General features: G+C 36.6%; 1 protein-coding gene across 1 annotated transcript; it reads left to right on the top strand.

Moving 5' to 3' along the window:
• Positions 1-765: 765 nt before the first annotated feature.
• adgrg3 (adhesion G protein-coupled receptor G3) lies at positions 766-16211 on the top strand. The gene is made up of 12 exons (XM_030124334.1): positions 766-880; positions 1237-1291; positions 1718-1802; positions 2018-2143; positions 5183-5341; positions 5423-5471; positions 5573-5664; positions 6623-6741; positions 11806-12071; positions 14101-14221; positions 15517-15851; positions 15945-16211. The coding sequence occupies exons 1-12, from the start codon at positions 823-825 to the stop codon at positions 16052-16054; spliced, it is 1575 nt and encodes a 524-aa protein (XP_029980194.1). The 5' UTR covers positions 766-822; the 3' UTR covers positions 16055-16211.
• Positions 16212-17977: the final 1766 nt, after the last annotated feature.

Genomic DNA, 17977 nt, shown 5'->3' on the forward strand with positions numbered 1-17977 from the left:
CTGTCAGATAAAGCCTAAACATGTCATCATCTGCCTGATCATTGTAACCTTGGCTTTTAACTCATTTGAAATACCTCTTTACAGCACTTGTTTTGGTACTTTTTACTTTGTAATCTTTGAAATTCCAGTCACAGTTTTGTCACTTTTGGTCAAAAACTTTGCTGTTTTTCTCTTTTCCCCTACAATTTCAGTTAAATATTTGAAATCTTCAAGCGTGAGAATTATCTCAATTGTCAAGTATTTCCATTTAATTTTATTTCCAGGAAATTCTGGGAAAATGATGTAGTCTAGACTCCTAGTCTCACTTCCCCATGAAGAACGACTGTCAGCATGCGGTGCCCATCACACCTAAAATGGCATGACTATGTTTTTGTTGCGTTTCACGGAAAACAGAAGCATTTTGAAACCTCTTATTTGCGCCAGACAATGTTGGCTATTACGTCTCAGGGACTAATATAGATCCATTTATCAACAATCTGATTTTTCACTTTCTTCAACTCTCCACATCATTGTTACAGTAACATTCTGTCAGTGACTTAACCTTTGACAGAGATTCACCTACATTTCCTCATATTGATCGACAATGTGGCAGGAAATAACACAACCGTAAGACTAAAAAAATATTTTGCTATAAAGAACTAAACAGTTAGGTACTAAATTTGCGACTGAAATTAGTCATTTCCTCTCCTATGAGCTATCCACCTCTGCTCCCATGTCACCATGTGACATTTGCAGATATGAAACTCCCTCCTCGCCTCATCTACCAAACCACAAACAGCACTGCACATCGAGCTGCCACCTCATTTGTGTGTGTAGCGAGGCATGATGTGGATTTTACTGATGCTTGTCACGTTTTTGTCCTCTGTCACCTGGGCTCATGGTAAGTTCTTGACATCTACTGATATGTGTAGTAAATGCTTGTAAGGAGAATATTATTTGATCTATTAATATATCAAGGTATATGACTTTTTTTTTTTTTTTTTTTTAAAGCCTTATAAACCAGATACACACTGACTCCACAACTTGTGCAACTAAAACCCACAATTTCTGAGCTAATGGCAATTTAAGAGCAGGATATATTGTGTTTCTATTTAAGGGAATCAGTTATTTCAACATCTACTTTCAGTATGTGACTTTAACGTTTGTATCCGATTTGCTTTTGTGCTATAAAAACAACTTTTAAATCTAAAGAAAGGTATTTTTTGACTTTTTCATTTTCTTTCTCTTCCTCTCTAGCACATAACTGTGAGACTGTCATCAGTGATTGTCAAGAAAATGATTCCTGGACAAGGTAACTGACACACAGACCCTAAACTGATCCATATGTAACGCTGTTCTTTATGTACATCATAGATCTTTTACTTTCTCTGAAACTTACAGACACTTTTTCCTTTACTTCTTCTGAAACTAGAAGCTTTTTCCTGTTATTCAGTGACATTTGAACAGAATACAAAACTGAACAAGTTAAGGTATTGTAATGTTGTTGTCGTTGAGTAAAACATGTCTTCCGTCAGTTCATCAAACCATTTCAGGAACTATTTGCACATGACTCTGTATTTCTCTGTTTATACCACTGTGTTGAAATGGTTCCACAGAAGTTAGATCTTTGATCAGATGGCAGATATAAATTTGTAAAAAGGAACGCCCAAAAAGAAAAAGTATAGAATTTTTCTTCCTGTAAACTTTGTTGCTGAAATGCTTATTTGTTTGTACATAGGTGCTTTGAAGACAGAATAGGGAGCTGCAGACAAAGACTACGCAAGCTTGATTTCTTTCGTACTAATGTGAAATCGTCTGAAGTGGTGAGGTGATATTTTTGTCTCTCTTGTCTTTTGATAAAAATACCGCATCATATGCCAAAGCTTCTACTACATTGTACTGAACCTAAAACATGTACAAAAATCATCAAAATACCCTCAAATGTTTCCTCATATTTTTGTTTTCGGTGTCTTTGGTGCCCCTCGTATACAATATTTGTCAATATGTGACTAGCTTCTGTGTATATCTTGACTTCAAGGCTGAGGTGGGAATTATTGGTCACAGTGTTCACATCCCATCGTCAGCCCTTCAGATGAGCCGAGGCCATGCGTCTGAAGAGGAGGTACTGCTGGTGGTCACACTGGTCAACAGCACTTACTTTAAGGTCAGTGGAATAAAGACCTGTCTGTCCCAAACAATTTCTGTTGGGTTTCTGTAAATTGGCTTAGAGTCTGGTTTTGACCAACTCTGTATATAAAGTGTCATGAGATAACTTTTTTGTTGCGATCTGGTGCTATATAAATAAAATTTGATTGATTGAGTGATTTGATTGGTTTTCCCCTGTAAGTCGCTTTGGAAAAAAGCATCTGCCAAATGCATAAACATAAACATAAACATAAAACAAGGGTGGGAGCAGAAAATGGGTTGGGAATCTGCAAAGTTAAATAACTGGCAATACCATGATATGTGAATAAATTTCCCTTCACTAAAAAAGGAGAAAAAAATGATCACACTTTCCATCTCACTCTATAATAACTCACCTCTGTCTGATGTCTCACAAATGTCTCATTTTGCACCTTCTCTTTTGGAATATTACAACTTGTTTGGGACCTTACAATTCTATTTTAGCACATTAATTATCCAGATTCTACCCAGACCTTTTTATACTTCTAATTTATTGTGTATAGTGTTTGCTCTTGTGTTATTTTTCATGTTTGCAGTGGTACTGCAATTTTCCAGTTTGGGATGAAAAAAGTACATCTATCTATCTATCTATCTATCTATCTATCTATCTATCTATCTATCTATCTATCTATCTATCTATCTATCTATCTATCTATCTATCTATCTATCTATCTATCTATCTATCTATCTATACCGAAATTCATGTGAAATGTTGAGGTGAGGAGTCAGTTGTAAATGACACAAGACAGAAAGACAGAAAATGTCACTGAGTAAACATAAAGAAAAACACATAAAGGCATAACGTAAAAGATGTAACAGGATAAAATCAATGTAGATCTAAAAAAAAAAAAAAAAAAAAAAAAAAAGACAGAACTTTGACAGTAGATCAGTCAATACAAGGGTAGATCTATAACAACTCATGATATTTTTTGGAGGTTTGGGTCCTGAAGAGGGATCCTTTTTTTTTTCTGGATCTCAAGCTGAAACAGTTTAGGAACCAGTGATTTAAAGTGTTCTAAAAATATATATATAATGCTTAGCCTGATGGACACATTGCATTGCAGTCACACATTAACTCTTTCATGCATGAATCAAGATTTTTTTTTCCCTGAGTGTTTTTATTCCTCTTCAGGCATGAAAAAAAAACAAAAACACTGCGACTGACTGAACCTATTTTTCATGGAATTGCAAAAATATCCACTCAGTTGGACACCATGCGTTTAATTTTTGAAGCAAATAAACATGTATTTACTGATATACTGTGTGAAAACTATTAAATACATTTTTAAAATGCTGCTAATCAGATGTTTTGTCACATTATAACATACTCTAATATTTGTTACTACTCACTTTATGGAGATAATATGCAACAAAAAAAACTTTTTGTTTAAAAATAAACCCTTGTTAATTACAGCCTCATAACAATAACAAAGAATTGATTTACACTCAAACATGTTACTGCAGATCAAGAACAGCAAAGTTACAGTAATAATACTAGAAGCACTTGGAGAGCGCAGACCTCCGCCAAGGCTGATCAGTGGCCCCCCTCGTGGGCCCCCCCACCCCCGATCACCACCAAAATTTAATCATTTCTTCCTTATCCCATTTCCAACAAACCCTGAAAATTTCATCCAAATCTGTCCATAACTTTTTGAGTTATGTTGCACACTAACGGACAGACAAACAAACAAACAAACAAACCAACAAACAAACAGACAAACAGACAAACAAACAAACCCTGGCAAAAACATAATCTCCTTGGTGGAGGTAATAAATTGTAGTGTATGGGATTATGCATAAGCGTCCACTGTGTCGGCTGATATGGAACTAAAACAATAAAATCCATGAATACACAAAAGAATACCTTTGAATAGCTGTCCACTGTAGTGACCACTACGCACGAAAGGGTTAATTACGTGAAATATGAGATGTTTCTTTTCAAATGAAGTCAAACACAAGCATATTGTCATTAGACTTTTAATATTATAAAGCTACCTCTAGCTTTAGGTTAAAAGGTTGTTTCGTTTATTATTCAACACTGTTTTAACATCCAGGATTTTCTTAGAACCATATCCCTTTCTAAAGTGTAGTGAATTTTAAAAGTTACTGTGAGGCTTGTAACAGAAGAGGTTAAAGGTCAAAATGCATGACTACAGTTAAAAGGGAACATCCTGTAGTTTCTGAGTTGAATATGTTGCAACAATCTGAATAGCATTACTTAAAACATGACTCAAATGTAACACCCACCATTACTACTGATCTGAGGGACAGATTACAGAGGTATTTTTTACTATTTTGTAAAAGTATTTTCACTTTAGAAGGAAGACTCGACATCTGTGTTTTCCTTTTTTGCTGCAAATTTGCATAGATTTGTGTAAATGCTGGATGACAACAGTTTGTCATTGTACACTATGGAAATTGGGGAATTTTGATACCAAACAGGAGCCTCAGTGCATCTGGAAGGTGATAAAAAATACATCCTTGTTCACAGTTTATAACTAATATCAAGAGCCTGCCTTTTGCCTGACTCCTTGTTTTAACTTAGTGTTTGTTTTTCTTTCTTTCTTTCTTTCTTTCTTTCTTTCTTTCTTTCTTTCTTTCTTTCTTTCTTTCTTTCTTTCTTTCTTTCTTTCTTTCTTTCTTTCTTTCTTTCTTTCTTTCTTTCTATCTATCTATCTATCTCTTTGACTGCCGTTCTAGTCTTCTCAATGCCCATACTCTGACTGCTGGGACTTTTTTCTAAAGCCAGAGGTCCAGAATGTCGGTGTTATAACCATAATGATCAACACAAACTGGTTTGAGTCTTTTTTTTTTTTTTTGGTCAGTCTGTTTTTTGTGCTTGTGTATATTCATTTGCTTCTTCTGGTGTTCTGTTTGATATGTGAATGTTTACATGGATGGGTTTGTGGGGATGCCACCTGAATGGGGTAGGGGTCAAATTCACAATTTTTGTAAGAAATGCTTTAAAGTTGTAACAAAAAATTAAAAATACATCCTTGCCCTGTGTCTGTCTTTGCAGCCAACTCGTCCTCGTGGAAGAGGTAGAAAGATCGAACCACCCCCACCTGCCCAATCTGGATTTATTCTGAGGGAAACAGTGTTAGTGGTGAGGGCAGGGAACATCCCAGTGAAAAACCTATCACAACCAGTTAAACTGATCTTCAAACACAACAAGCTGGTAAAGTAACAAAACCAACAATGTTATTATTAAATATTTTATAATCTACTTCCCTATTAATTTGATTTTCTTGTGTTTCAGGTGCCGAATGGGGTCTGTGTCTTTTGGCAGGAGTCAGAGGGTGTACCAAGTATGCATCTATATGCCTGGCTTTGGTGTGGTTCAGCTAATACTGGCTCTCAACTACTCAACTAGGAAGACTAAATATAAACTGGTTATTTGCATGTGTAGGTAACTGGAGCACGGAGGGCTGTGACACTACCATTGTCGGAACTGACTACATTTGTAGCTGCAACCATCTGAGCTTTTTTGCAGTGCTTGTGGTAAGACATGATAACATTTTCAAGCAAATATTTCTTTTTGTTATCAGTCACTTTGTCACTAAAATAATATTTTATACATATGGGTGCTTCTATGAAACTGGGTTCATTTTGGTACCTGGCACTTTGTCATCTTTTTAGACCCAATAATAAGAGAAATTTAGACATATTTCCCTCCAGGATGTACCTAATGATTACCTCAGATAAATGCAAAAAAAAAAAATTATACTCTTGCTCTGAGCCATCTCAAAATCAATACATTTTTGATAAAATATAGGGGCCAAAAATAGGACACAAATTGTGACATGGAAAGCTACCTAAGTATCAGTGCATTTGATCTGGAAAACATGGCTTAAAATGGTCTTATGCACCACTATAAATAAAGATACTGTGTCAAATTTGATGATCCTAGTGTTTTTTTTAAACTAGACATGTGGGTTTTTCATGAACTGGCAGTCTCATTCCAGGTTTCGTGTGTAACCCATCGTGTCTACTGGCATTACACGTGGAACCTGCCCATTTAAACACATAGAAATCGCAAGTGATTTTGCAACAGTGGTCATTTTTGTGAAACACTCTGCCTTACATAATTAGTTCAATTCCCAAAATGTACATGAGAGAATAAAAAGATATTTGAAAAAATAGTAGCGTGTAATTTTTGCGTCCTTTTTACCGCGTTACAAGCAGATTTTTGTATTAAAAATAATAGAAAAATAATAGAAAATGTGTTTTACCGGAAAGATCGTTTCTCTTTTATTTCAGTAAATATTTATTTTTAAAACAGACCCAAAGTGCTTCCAAACTTGCTTCATAACATTAGTCTACATCTGGTTTGAATTTTTAGCCCCCATGTCCTGTTTTTAGGGACCAGTTTCATAGAAGCGCCCATATAGAAAGAATAAAATAAAATAAATGGTTGGAATATATTGAAAATTGTTCATTGTTTCTGTCTTTTTTACAGAACCCCATTTTAACAGTGGATACAAGAAGTGCTGAGAAAATTAGCTATATCAACTACATTGGATCAGCACTTTCTGTGTTCTTCACAGCTGTCACCTTGATCATCTACATATTCTTACAGTGAGTGTTTTTATTTACTTTAAATACATTTATTATAAAAGTTTCCACAGTCTAGGCTGTATCATCTTTTTCAATTAATCAAGAAATGCCTCCAATTCATCTTTATTAATTTTCATTGCTTAATTAAAGCAGCAAGTGTATATTTTGAGATTGACTGACTCAAAAGATTTACATCCATCAGTGCAAAGTCATTATCAGTGAGTCTCAGGTTCTACTAATGTGCTTGTTGACTGGGTGCAGCCAGTGGTGTAGTGGTCCCTGGAGAAATGGGTATACTCTCAATTTGTGGCCTTTTTTTTTTTATTTTTTAAAGTAGTCCAGAAAAACGCTGTTTTAGAAACAGTGACATGTCAGACTACTCTATTTAGTTTACCCAAAAATCCATCAGTAGTATTTGCTCACTATTATAAAATTAACATGACTTGATCAGGAGCAGTTTGTAGGTTTTACTGGTCACACAAGCAGCTGCATGAATGTAAATGTATTCAACATGAGGCAAACATAGGATAACATTAACCTTTCATAACGTTAGCCTTTGATAACATTAGCCCACTCACACAGTTTAACTAATGACTAACTAACATCTCTTCTCTAAATATGCCGTCATATGACCAGTAGTTTAAAACAGTGACTCATTCTGAAACCATTGTAAAACTTACCTCAGAATTATGTACTACATGAAAGTAGGTTCTCTCGATATGTGTCACTCATTTGAAGGACGTTTATTCTGCCTTTCTTGGTTGTATTTCCTATAATCGCGCATCCTTCAATGAGACGTGCAGTGACCTGTCAATCAACTGGGGTGACACTAGCACCTGAGGTGTCTAGTCAGGTTTCAGAGGTGGCCAGCGCTAAGCAGAGCCCTGGCTCCGGCGCCAAGTTAGCAATATTTTCCTCGGCATGACCCGCCCTACTCGGCCTCTGATTGGCTCATCAGTCCTCATGCCTAAAGTTAACCAATCTAATCAGTGAAGGTACCAAGTACTAGCCATTTAGAGGCAGAATAGGGCGGGTCATGGGCTCACCATCCCAGGGGAAAAACATGGGCAATTTGGCTCAAATACTACAGAATGGTGTGCATTAGTGGGATTTAGAAGTGGGTATACACAATGCTGGCTGAAAAATAAGTAGGTCTACTCTGTATACCGCCGTATACCCTGAACTACCCCACTGGGTGCAGCATCTGGTGGTGAGGTGGGGGGTCGGTGTCTTAAATAACTTTTTCAGCCCACAGCAACCTTGCATATTCCACCACTTCAATCCGTCACTTATGATGGGGGGAGGTCTTAAATTGTGGTTGTGTACCCCCCAGGAGTGATTGCTATCACAGCTTCGGTATGACCTGTAAATATTTTTCTGTAACCATAGAACGTTCCACTTTTGAGGTTTCAGCCTCAAACCCAGTGATGCATCAGAGATACGTCTTAATGTGTGGGCTGCATAGAGTAGACAAACAAGTGTTAAACTTTTGCTATGGTAACTGAGACAAGAGATGTTTATGAGGAAAAAAAGCAAGCAGTAAAATATATTCTATTTTCCAGGTAGATTTCATGACTACTTATGACTGCAGATGCTTTAGATAACATGTTTACTGCACATGAGAGAGAAAGAAAATAAACAGAAAAAAAAAACACATTATAATGACTGAAAAAACTAAAACAAAAGGACTTGAGCAGCCCTTAGTATGAATAATTATACTGAAAATGCACTGTTATCGTCTTATCATTATTGTCTTCAGTGTACTTGCACTGACAACTGGCTTAGGGTGTGAAATTCTATATTTTGTCTGGCCTATTTTTTTTTTTTCTTTAAAAAAATAACTTAATAAAGTTCAATTCATAAAAAAAAGGAAAATGCAAAACAAAGTGCACTGTTATGATGTCATATTACTTAAACTGGCTTAAGAAGAAGAACTGGTCTGGGGAACTGAACCAGCAAACCTTTGGTCACAAGTTACTTCTCAACATTCTATCTTCTTAATAGTCATAACCAGGCCATGACAAAAAGACGGGAGAAGTACACGGTGCTGAATTAATGTAAAAGATTTATTAAAGCCTAAAGCAAGATAACCAAAATATCCAGATAAATATGAGGTGTGTAGTCAGTAATATCAGTAGTGTGCATGTGGATGTGTGGATTGTATAGGTGTAAGGTTGTAAGACTGATATAAACAAAAGGTAAAGCAAACAAAGGATGCAGGTGCTGGTAGAGGAGAGAGAGTATAACACCAGATCTGGCACTTTCATCCACATCAAGAACACTGGGCTCAGCTACTTCCGAGTGGTGATACGTCAGCTGATCCATTACCTCAGAAGAGAACGCACACAGTTACATCACAGCCAAGCAGCATACACAGTCTCAGCCATCTAAGCAGGGGCCGTCACATAATTTAAAAAAAATTCTGTGGTTAAAGTCAAGATGGTGACGTTTTTAACATAACTTTGTAAACTGTTCCAACAAAGATATTCTTAGAATTTACTGAAAACCAAACAAAGCTGTTTGCAAGTGGTTTAAGACAGTAATTGGAACAAATGGATAGAACTGATATGTATTTTAGGACATGTTATCGCTTTGATGAAATATTTTTGCTGACAGAAAACACAGTTTAAAGAATAGAACAGAAAGTACTCTCGGAGTACACCTCCTCACCGAGTGTAACATTCAGAGTAAGGTCTGTAACTCAGAGAAAGAGCTTATTGTTCAATGATAAGACTGAAGAGTGATAATCACCACATGCTGCTCTGAAGACCAGTTCTCACAAGATTGATCTGACAGAGTAGTTTAAACCACACAACAACACATTCAGCAAAGACAAAGGTATACTCTGTCTTCTATGTCTTTAAAACACTCAATAACTTATCAAAGTAGAAGAAACAGTGCAAGTTCAGTGTCACACTTCATTCCTCTATTTACTCTGAGAAATGTCAGAAAAGAAAAGAAACCAACAGCAATGTTGACTTTAGTTATGCTTCTACTTTTGATTGTTTCCGTTCTTGGCTTTTGTCTCTCATCAGCCACAGATGTTTTTGCTGATAGTGGTCACTTTGCAAGACACTTTGGTCGTATTTAAGTCTTCAGTTGTTATAGTTCCTCTTGCAGGCTTTATAGTCAAGGCAAGGCAAGGCAAGTTTCATTGTATAGCATCTTTCAGCAACAAGGCAATTCAAGGTGCTTCACACAGGACATTGAAATAAAAGAAACAAAAAGAAACACATTTAAAACATTATAAAAGAAACATATAAAAAGTGATTAAAAACAGCAAGTAAGAAAACAACACATAAAATAAAAAAAAAAAAATAGAATAAAATAAAATAAAAATAAAAACACACACATATTAAAGTAAAAGTTGCAGTGCAGAGTTTCAAAGAGAATATAAAATTTAAAAAGTCAAAAGCCTTTTAGTCAAAGGCAGCAGTGAACAGGTGAGTCTTTAACCTGGACTTAAAAGAACTCAGACTCTCAGCAGACCTGATATTTTCTGGTAGTTTGTTCCAGATATATGGAGCATAGAAACTGAACGCTGATTCTCCATGTTTAGTTCTGACTTTGGGAACACAGAGCAGACCTGCACCAGATGACCTGAGTGGTCTGGATGGTTCATACTGGACGAGAAGGTCTCTAATGTATTTTGGGCCTAAACCATTCAGTGCTTTATATGCTAGTAACAGAATTTTGAAGTCTATTCTCTGAGAGACAGGAAGCCAGGGTAGAGACCTCAGAACTGGGCTGATGTGGTCCACTCTCTTGGTCTTAGTGAGGACTCGAGCAGCAGCATTCTGGATCAGTTGCAGTCGTCGAATAGACTTTTTAGGCAGACCACAGAAGATACTGTTACAGTAGTCAACTCGACTAAAGATAAATGCATGTACAAGTTTTTCAAGGTCCTGCTGCGACATCAGTCCTTTAATCCTAGAAATGTTCTTGAGGTGATAGTAAGCTGACTTTGTAATTGTTTGTATGTGGTTTTTAAAATTCAGGTCTGAATCCATGACAACACCCAAATTCCTGGCCTGGTCTGAGGTTTTTAACTGAAGTGACTGGAGCTGTATGCTGATTTTAAGACGCTCCTCCTTGGGTCCAAAAACGACTACCTCAGTTTTTTCTCTGTTTAACTGAAGAAAGTTATGGCCCATCCATTCAGATATTATTCAGGTATTATTATACATGAATGAAATGAGGGCACTATATAATTACTGTATGTTGGAGGGCAGACTAGATGCCACAGAAGCTCGGTACTCACTGTTGTGATAGGGTGAAATGGTTTAATCCATACAAATTGACATAAATGACCAAATAATAATTGTAGGTGACTTTTTATATCTTAAAGGGGTCATATTTTGCTAAACCCACTTTTATTAGTCTTTGGTACATTTATTTGTGTATTTGGACCCTAATAGTTCATAAAGTTTGAATTTGAACCCTCCAGGTGCTGTAAAGCTATCTTCATATTCATTTTGGCAAAAATCAAGTGGATTTCTGCAACTTGTTTCAATTCCTGCTTAATTTGTTCCGTTTTATAACTAGTTACATCATGACATTTCCACATATAAGGTCAAGATTTCCGACGAACATTTCTCCGAGTACACCATAATTGTTTGGCAACAGCAGAGGTTGTGGTAAAAACTGAAAATATGTCCAAACCTCGAGCCAGTTACCTAAAATGTTCAGTTGTTGGTTGAATTAATGAACACAAGTGGCTGAATGGGACAGAAAGCACGGTCAACAACCTGGAGGGGGTGGGGCGTGAAGTGGCTCGTTTGGATTTAAAGGGCCAGTGCTCAAAATGACCTGTCTCATTTCATTAGTCAAAAATAGAGTTGAAGATGGACCTGTGGAGTTGAATTAATGAAGAATTCAGACCCAAGCATAGTATTTACAGTTTATGTAGACCACAGGGAAATGTTTGAAAATGCATAATTCCATTTAAAAAAGCAAAATATCACTCCTTTAAACTAGAAATATTACAAATAGCTCCTGTAAGCAGAGTACCTTGGATAAGAGAGTAAAATACCAGGAAAATGTGTGTATAATAGGCAAATATTAATTTTGCCACCCCACCTCCAGGCGACGGCGTCCAGAGAAGGCCATTGGTGTGCACATCCAGCTGACGTTAGCACTCTTCTGCCTTCATCTCATCTACCTGCTGTCCAGCCTGACAGTGACTGAAGATGGTCGGATTTGCAAGGCCCTGGGGCTCGTGTTGCACTGGTCTCTGCTTGCCACCTTCACCTGGACAGTTCTGGAGGGATTCCACCTCTACCTCCTCCTGGTCCGAGTCTTTAACATCTACGTCCGAAGATACCTGCTCAAACTCAGCCTGGTGGGATGGGGTGAGTGGAAATAAGTCTGATAATGGTTCTGTCCCTCTGTGGTGATTAACCCATAAAGACGCACTGTTTTGGTAGTTCTCAAATGAATTCTCCTCTATATTTAGCCTTTCTTAAGTAATTTATCTCCATTTATTATATTCTATCCTCTGTGTTTTACATTTTTTGTGTGAAAATCATGAATTTTCCTATATTTGATTTACTGATCATGTAGATCAGGCATGTCCAAAATCCGGCCCGGGGACCAATCACGGCCCGCGGTCAGATTTTATACGGCCCACAGCTTCGGTTTTACAATGTATTCTTTATGGCCCTCTTGGACTGTTGATCCGAGTACATGAATCATAAAAGGTTCAAAATGCAGTTTCTCCTTTCACCTCATGGTGGCAGCACCACTCTAACTCTATCTGGCTCTATGACTTTACCGTGAACCATTTTCGCTAATTTCTAACCACGCCGCCTGTAAATAAAAAAAACGGAAGTTGACAGTGAGGGCCGCCGCTTCCAGGAGAGATGGGAATTACAAATTTTTTTCACTGAAAATCGAGGCGATTGTGTTTGCCTAATTTGTCAAGAGACTGTTGTCTTGTTTAAGGAATTCAATGTAAAGACACACTAGCAGACAAAACATGCTAACGCATACGACAAGCTAGCAGGGAGTGAGCGTTCTGAAAAAGTGAAGCAAATTCAAGCTGCTTTAAACTCACAACAGTGACTCTTCATGTGAACCTGGGAGTTCAGTGAATTCACCACCAAGGCAGGCTACCAAGTTGCCAGGTTAGTTGCCTATAATTGCTGGTGTTATGTACTTGTAGATGTGACACAAATATTACTTTCTGAATGATTTTGTGAAAGACAAGAGTAAGAGTCATATGTTTTCATCTTAAACGTTAACAGACTTTGCATTACTGAGTAATATATGAGTAATGATTACTCATATAAGTCATGTTTAAAATGAATGTGGGGTTAAGATTTTTATCAACTTCTTGGACGTTTAAGATACTCCACACGGTTTGTTCTATGTTATCTGACTCCAGATGTGAAAGGAAGGCAGAATTTTTATTTTTTATTTTTAATTTGTTCACACCTGAGTGGCTTAGATTTGGTTACATTGCCATTTTTAAAAAATGATATTGTGACAATGAAAATAAAGTTGTTTTTAAAATTATCGCTTTTATATGTAATTTTTACTGTTTAAAAAACGTCCGAAGGGACCACTGGCCCCTGTCAATCTCCACATTATCAGATCTGGCCCTCTTTAAAAAAAGTTTGGACACCCCTGATGTAGATATTCATAAAACCTCAGAAAATCAGTTGTTTGGACATAAATCAAACAACAAAATTTGGTTCATACTGAATGTGTTACAAGTGTCCATTTTCTTGGTGCCATCCAGAGTTCCAGTTGTGTCATTTTCATTCACTAGGTGGAGTTTTGTTGGGAAAAATTGGTTCTCTGACCATTATTCTGCCACTATCAGGTCAATGTAGCTCAAACTGAGTTCATATCGATTGTCTAACAATTATCTTTCTTCATGCTATTATCTTGAGTTTACATGATGTCATATTTTGACACCAGGTGGTGTGTTTTTTCTAAATGGTTGGGGGAGCTTCTGTTGAAAAATCTTGTTTTTTGGACATTATTAAGAAAATAGTATGCCAATCAATCTCAAACTTGGTACATATCAATCATCCAAATTTAAGTTGATATCTTTTGTACATTGTGTCATTTATTTGTTTTAAATAACAAAGGATTGCAGGGATTTCAGGGGTATACCTGTGCTGTCGTCCCCAACAGTTTAAGCCTCGTTTTTATATAGGCCTACCTTTAACTGAGCTGAACAGCGCAGATAAAGGGCTGATAAATACAACATGAAGTGTAACACCTCATAAAAGGCTAACTCTGTATGATGGGAATCCATAAAGACCCAGTCTGGAAAAGACACACTGCAATTGATGCCTTATTTATGACGTTATGAGCAAAGGTAAAGTATACTGTACACTGATGTAAATTCGGCCTCTTGTCTTTGTTTAGGTATTCCTACGCTGGTCGTGACGGTGTGTGGGATTTTAGGAGTTTATGGTAGATTCACTGTAAACCTGAGTGATGATAACACACCATCCCAGAAGTCCAGTCCAGATTTAATAGGACAGATGTAAGATTTATTCAAGATTTTAACAATACAGCTACAGTTGTGCTCATAAGTTTACATACCCTGACAGAAAACGCATAGGACAGTCTTGGATGTTCCAACATGACAATGACCCAAAACAAAAGGCCAAGTCCACCTGTTATTGGCTACAGCAGAAAAAAGTGAAGGTGAAGGAGTGGCCATCTGAGTCTCCTGACCTCAATATTATTGAGCCACTTTGGGGAGGTGTCAAACGTGCAGTTCATGCAAGAAAACCCAACATCTTAAAGCAGGGGTGTCAAACTCATGTTCTTCCGCGGGCCACATTCAGCCCAATTTAATCTGCAGTGGGCCGAATCAGTAAAATAGTAGCATGACAGCCAATAAATAATGACAACTCTAAATTGTTTTAGTGCAAAAAAAAAACATTCAGTTCTGCAAATATTTACATTTACAATCTATCCAAACAAAAAGGATGTGAAAAACCTGAAAAAAATGGAATTTGTTAAGAAATATAAGTACAGTTTTATCAATATTATCCCTCGACTTATCATTTATACATATGCACAAAACATTTAGTAACAGGCAGAATATTGTTAAAATTGCACTTCATTTTCTTTAGACATTTCAGGTTATTCACATTTTATTGTTAAAGGATAGTTTGTAAATGTAAATATTTTCACAATGTATTTTTTTTTGCACTAAATCAAAGAGAAAAAATTGGTGTTGTCATTATTTATAGGTTATTATGATATTATTTTTGAGTTTGATGCCCTAACTTGCTCTTTGCAAATTCATCCCGCGGGCAGGATCGGACCCTTTAGCAGGCCGGTTTTGGCCCCCGGGTCGCATGTTTGACACCTGTGTCTTAAAGGAACTGAAGGTGTTTTACCAAGAAGAATGGGCAGCTTTACTATCTGAGAAAATAAAGTACCTCATCCACAACTACCACAAAAGACTTCAAACTGTCAATGATGTTAAAGGGGCCAAAACAGAGGATTTAGAACTAGGGTATGTAAACTTTTGATCAGGATCATTTGGATAGTTTCTGTTGTCAGTATGATTTAAAAAGATGAAAACACATTTGTTTGATAATAAATAGCTTCACACAACCACTAACCATGAGTGAAAGAAAAGTTTGTGTATTATCATTCATATTCTCTGAAAAAATAGCCAAAGAATCATAATTTCTGCTACGGTATGTAAACTTATGAGCACAACTGTACAAATTAGGACTGAAACAAATACTGTAAAAATCTTGTCTTACTTTCTCTTATTTTTTGCCCATGTGTTGAATTTTCTCTTTTATTAACCTGCAGATGCTGGGTAAGCAGCCAGTTCCCACAGAAGCTCCTAGTCATCTTCATCACGGCTGTAGCCTTCCCATGCCTGGTGATTCTATATAACTCTTGCATGCTGGGAGTGGTGTTGTTCAAGATGTGGGGGTTAAGAAAGGGTGATGGGGCCTTTGGAGGTGACAGCAGCTGGAAGAAGATAGACAAACAGAGACGGAGCAGATTATGGAAGGATGCCACGACAGTGCTGGGCCTCAGCTGTGTGCTAGGGTTACCGTGGGGGTTAGCCGCCACAACTTATTTCAGCTCCAACATCCTTCCTGGCGTGTACATCTTCACTGTACTGAACTCCCTACAGGGTGAGTACAAGCAGGATCATAAGAAACCCTACATGATTATCTGCTGCCCTTATGTGGTCTGAATTACTGACAGGTTTTCCTTTCTCTTCGCAGGTGTTTTTATGTTCCTGTGGTGTCTCGCCTTGAGCTGTAAATCACAATCTAACAATAACTCTTCAGTCAGGGACCCCTCCTCTCAGAGAATGATGGATACCAGTTTTTAATAACTGATACTCAAAGCTAGAACAAGTATATTATCCATTGCCTATATTAGGTGTTTACAGTCCATTAGCCCCAATCATGTACAAATCTGACAGTTTTATTTGGTGATTTTTTATTTTTTTACTGCCTCTTTAAATAAAGATTATCATACACAATGAACCTTTTTACAGTTTTTGCTTCACATCTAATACTAAAAAAAGTCACAACTTGAATTTAACCAAGCAAATAGGTAAATGTCTTCCACTTCCACTTCCACTGCAGTGTTTCATCTGCAGCAACTTCTTTTAACTTCTTTCATCTCTTAAACAAACATATTCCAGTTTGCTGAGGAGCATAAAGATTCTTCTATGGAGCATTAGAAAAACATCATCTAATGAGTCCAGAGTAACCTTTTTCCAGAATAATTGTGAAATTGTGATATTGTGACGCAATGTGCAGCATACTAGATGCCACAGTAAATGCAAAGCTAAAGCCAGTCCAACGAAATACTGTGTATTATTGTAGATTAATCTGACACAATGTGTACAATTATCTTATCCAAAAATAACACAAAGGGGTTCCATATGCAGTGTCACTGTAAAGTAAATTCATTTATACACAAGCATAACACCCATTCTTTTGTTGTAATCCCTTTGCTTTTTCGACACGTTTTCCATGTACGGTGATGAAGGTGTTATAATTTAAAATGACAAAAACAAAACAAAAAAAAATATGGAAGTATATAGATTTATATACCGTGTGTACAAATGTTCATTAGAAAATTTACTTAAAGTGTCACTTATCACTGTTCATACTTTTAAGGAAAATGTTCAGGCTGCACATTCTGTTGCTCTGGTGGAAAATGAGCACCATCTGTTGGTCATAACAGATACTAATATTGGTTGAAGTTTTACAAAAAAAGAAACACAACTTAGTTCAAGTTTTTTTCAAGTTTGCCAAATGAAAATGTACTCAGTATCACATTTTATATATACATCCATCCATCCATATATATATATATATATATATATATATATATATATATATATATATATATATATATATATATATATATATTTCAATAAAATTACTAGAATTAAGATTAGATTTGTGTCATTTAAATTAATTTACACGTCAGAGATTAGATGGGAGGACGGTGACTTCACATCAGCAGCAAAAAATTTTTAAAATATGTTAAACAAACCCCGCCCCTCGCACGTATTGTAGCTCAATTTGGCATCGATCAAGCTGATGTCATCATGTCTATGCTTGTGCTGATGTCAGCATATCAATTGCCTCTATCTATCTGCCAAGTAAATTGAAACAAAATTGATGTTTTTACAGACATGTCGCCCATTATAAGTAAATGGGAGAAAAAAAAGATTTAAAAAAAATCATAAAAAATTTAACTTTGACCTACTTTTCCCAAAATGTAATGACATCTATTTTGGGTCACTGGCAATCTACACCCAATTTGATATGAATTCAACCAATGGTTTTGCTGCTAGAGTGTTAACAAACAAACAAACCAAACCAAACCAAACCAAAAACAATACCCCTTGCCTCCCCTTCGGGGAGAGTGGAGTAATAATGATTCAATAATTAAAGTAAACAAAATGCAAAGTGTGTGACTGCTGCATTTAACTTCATCAATAACATGAAACTGTTTTAACCAATCAGTGAAACCGACAGTGGAGATCAAGAGAACAGGTTGAGTTTATTAGTGAAGGCCCAGGATGGAGGCGATAATACCTGGTGAATTACCGGTAGTTCCATAAAATGACCCCACAGCCTCCTGGGATTTCATAGAGTCGCAAAGCAAAGCAGGTTTATTTCTAGGTTTATTCCAGGTTTATTTTATTTATAGCACATTTCATGTACAAGACAGTTCAAAGTGCTTTACATAAAACATTAAAAGCATTGCAGCAGGGAAGCAATAAAAAGTA

This window comes from Sphaeramia orbicularis, chromosome 3, assembly GCF_902148855.1.
Source record: "Sphaeramia orbicularis chromosome 3, fSphaOr1.1, whole genome shotgun sequence".
Taxonomy (NCBI): Eukaryota; Metazoa; Chordata; class Actinopteri; order Kurtiformes; family Apogonidae; genus Sphaeramia; species Sphaeramia orbicularis.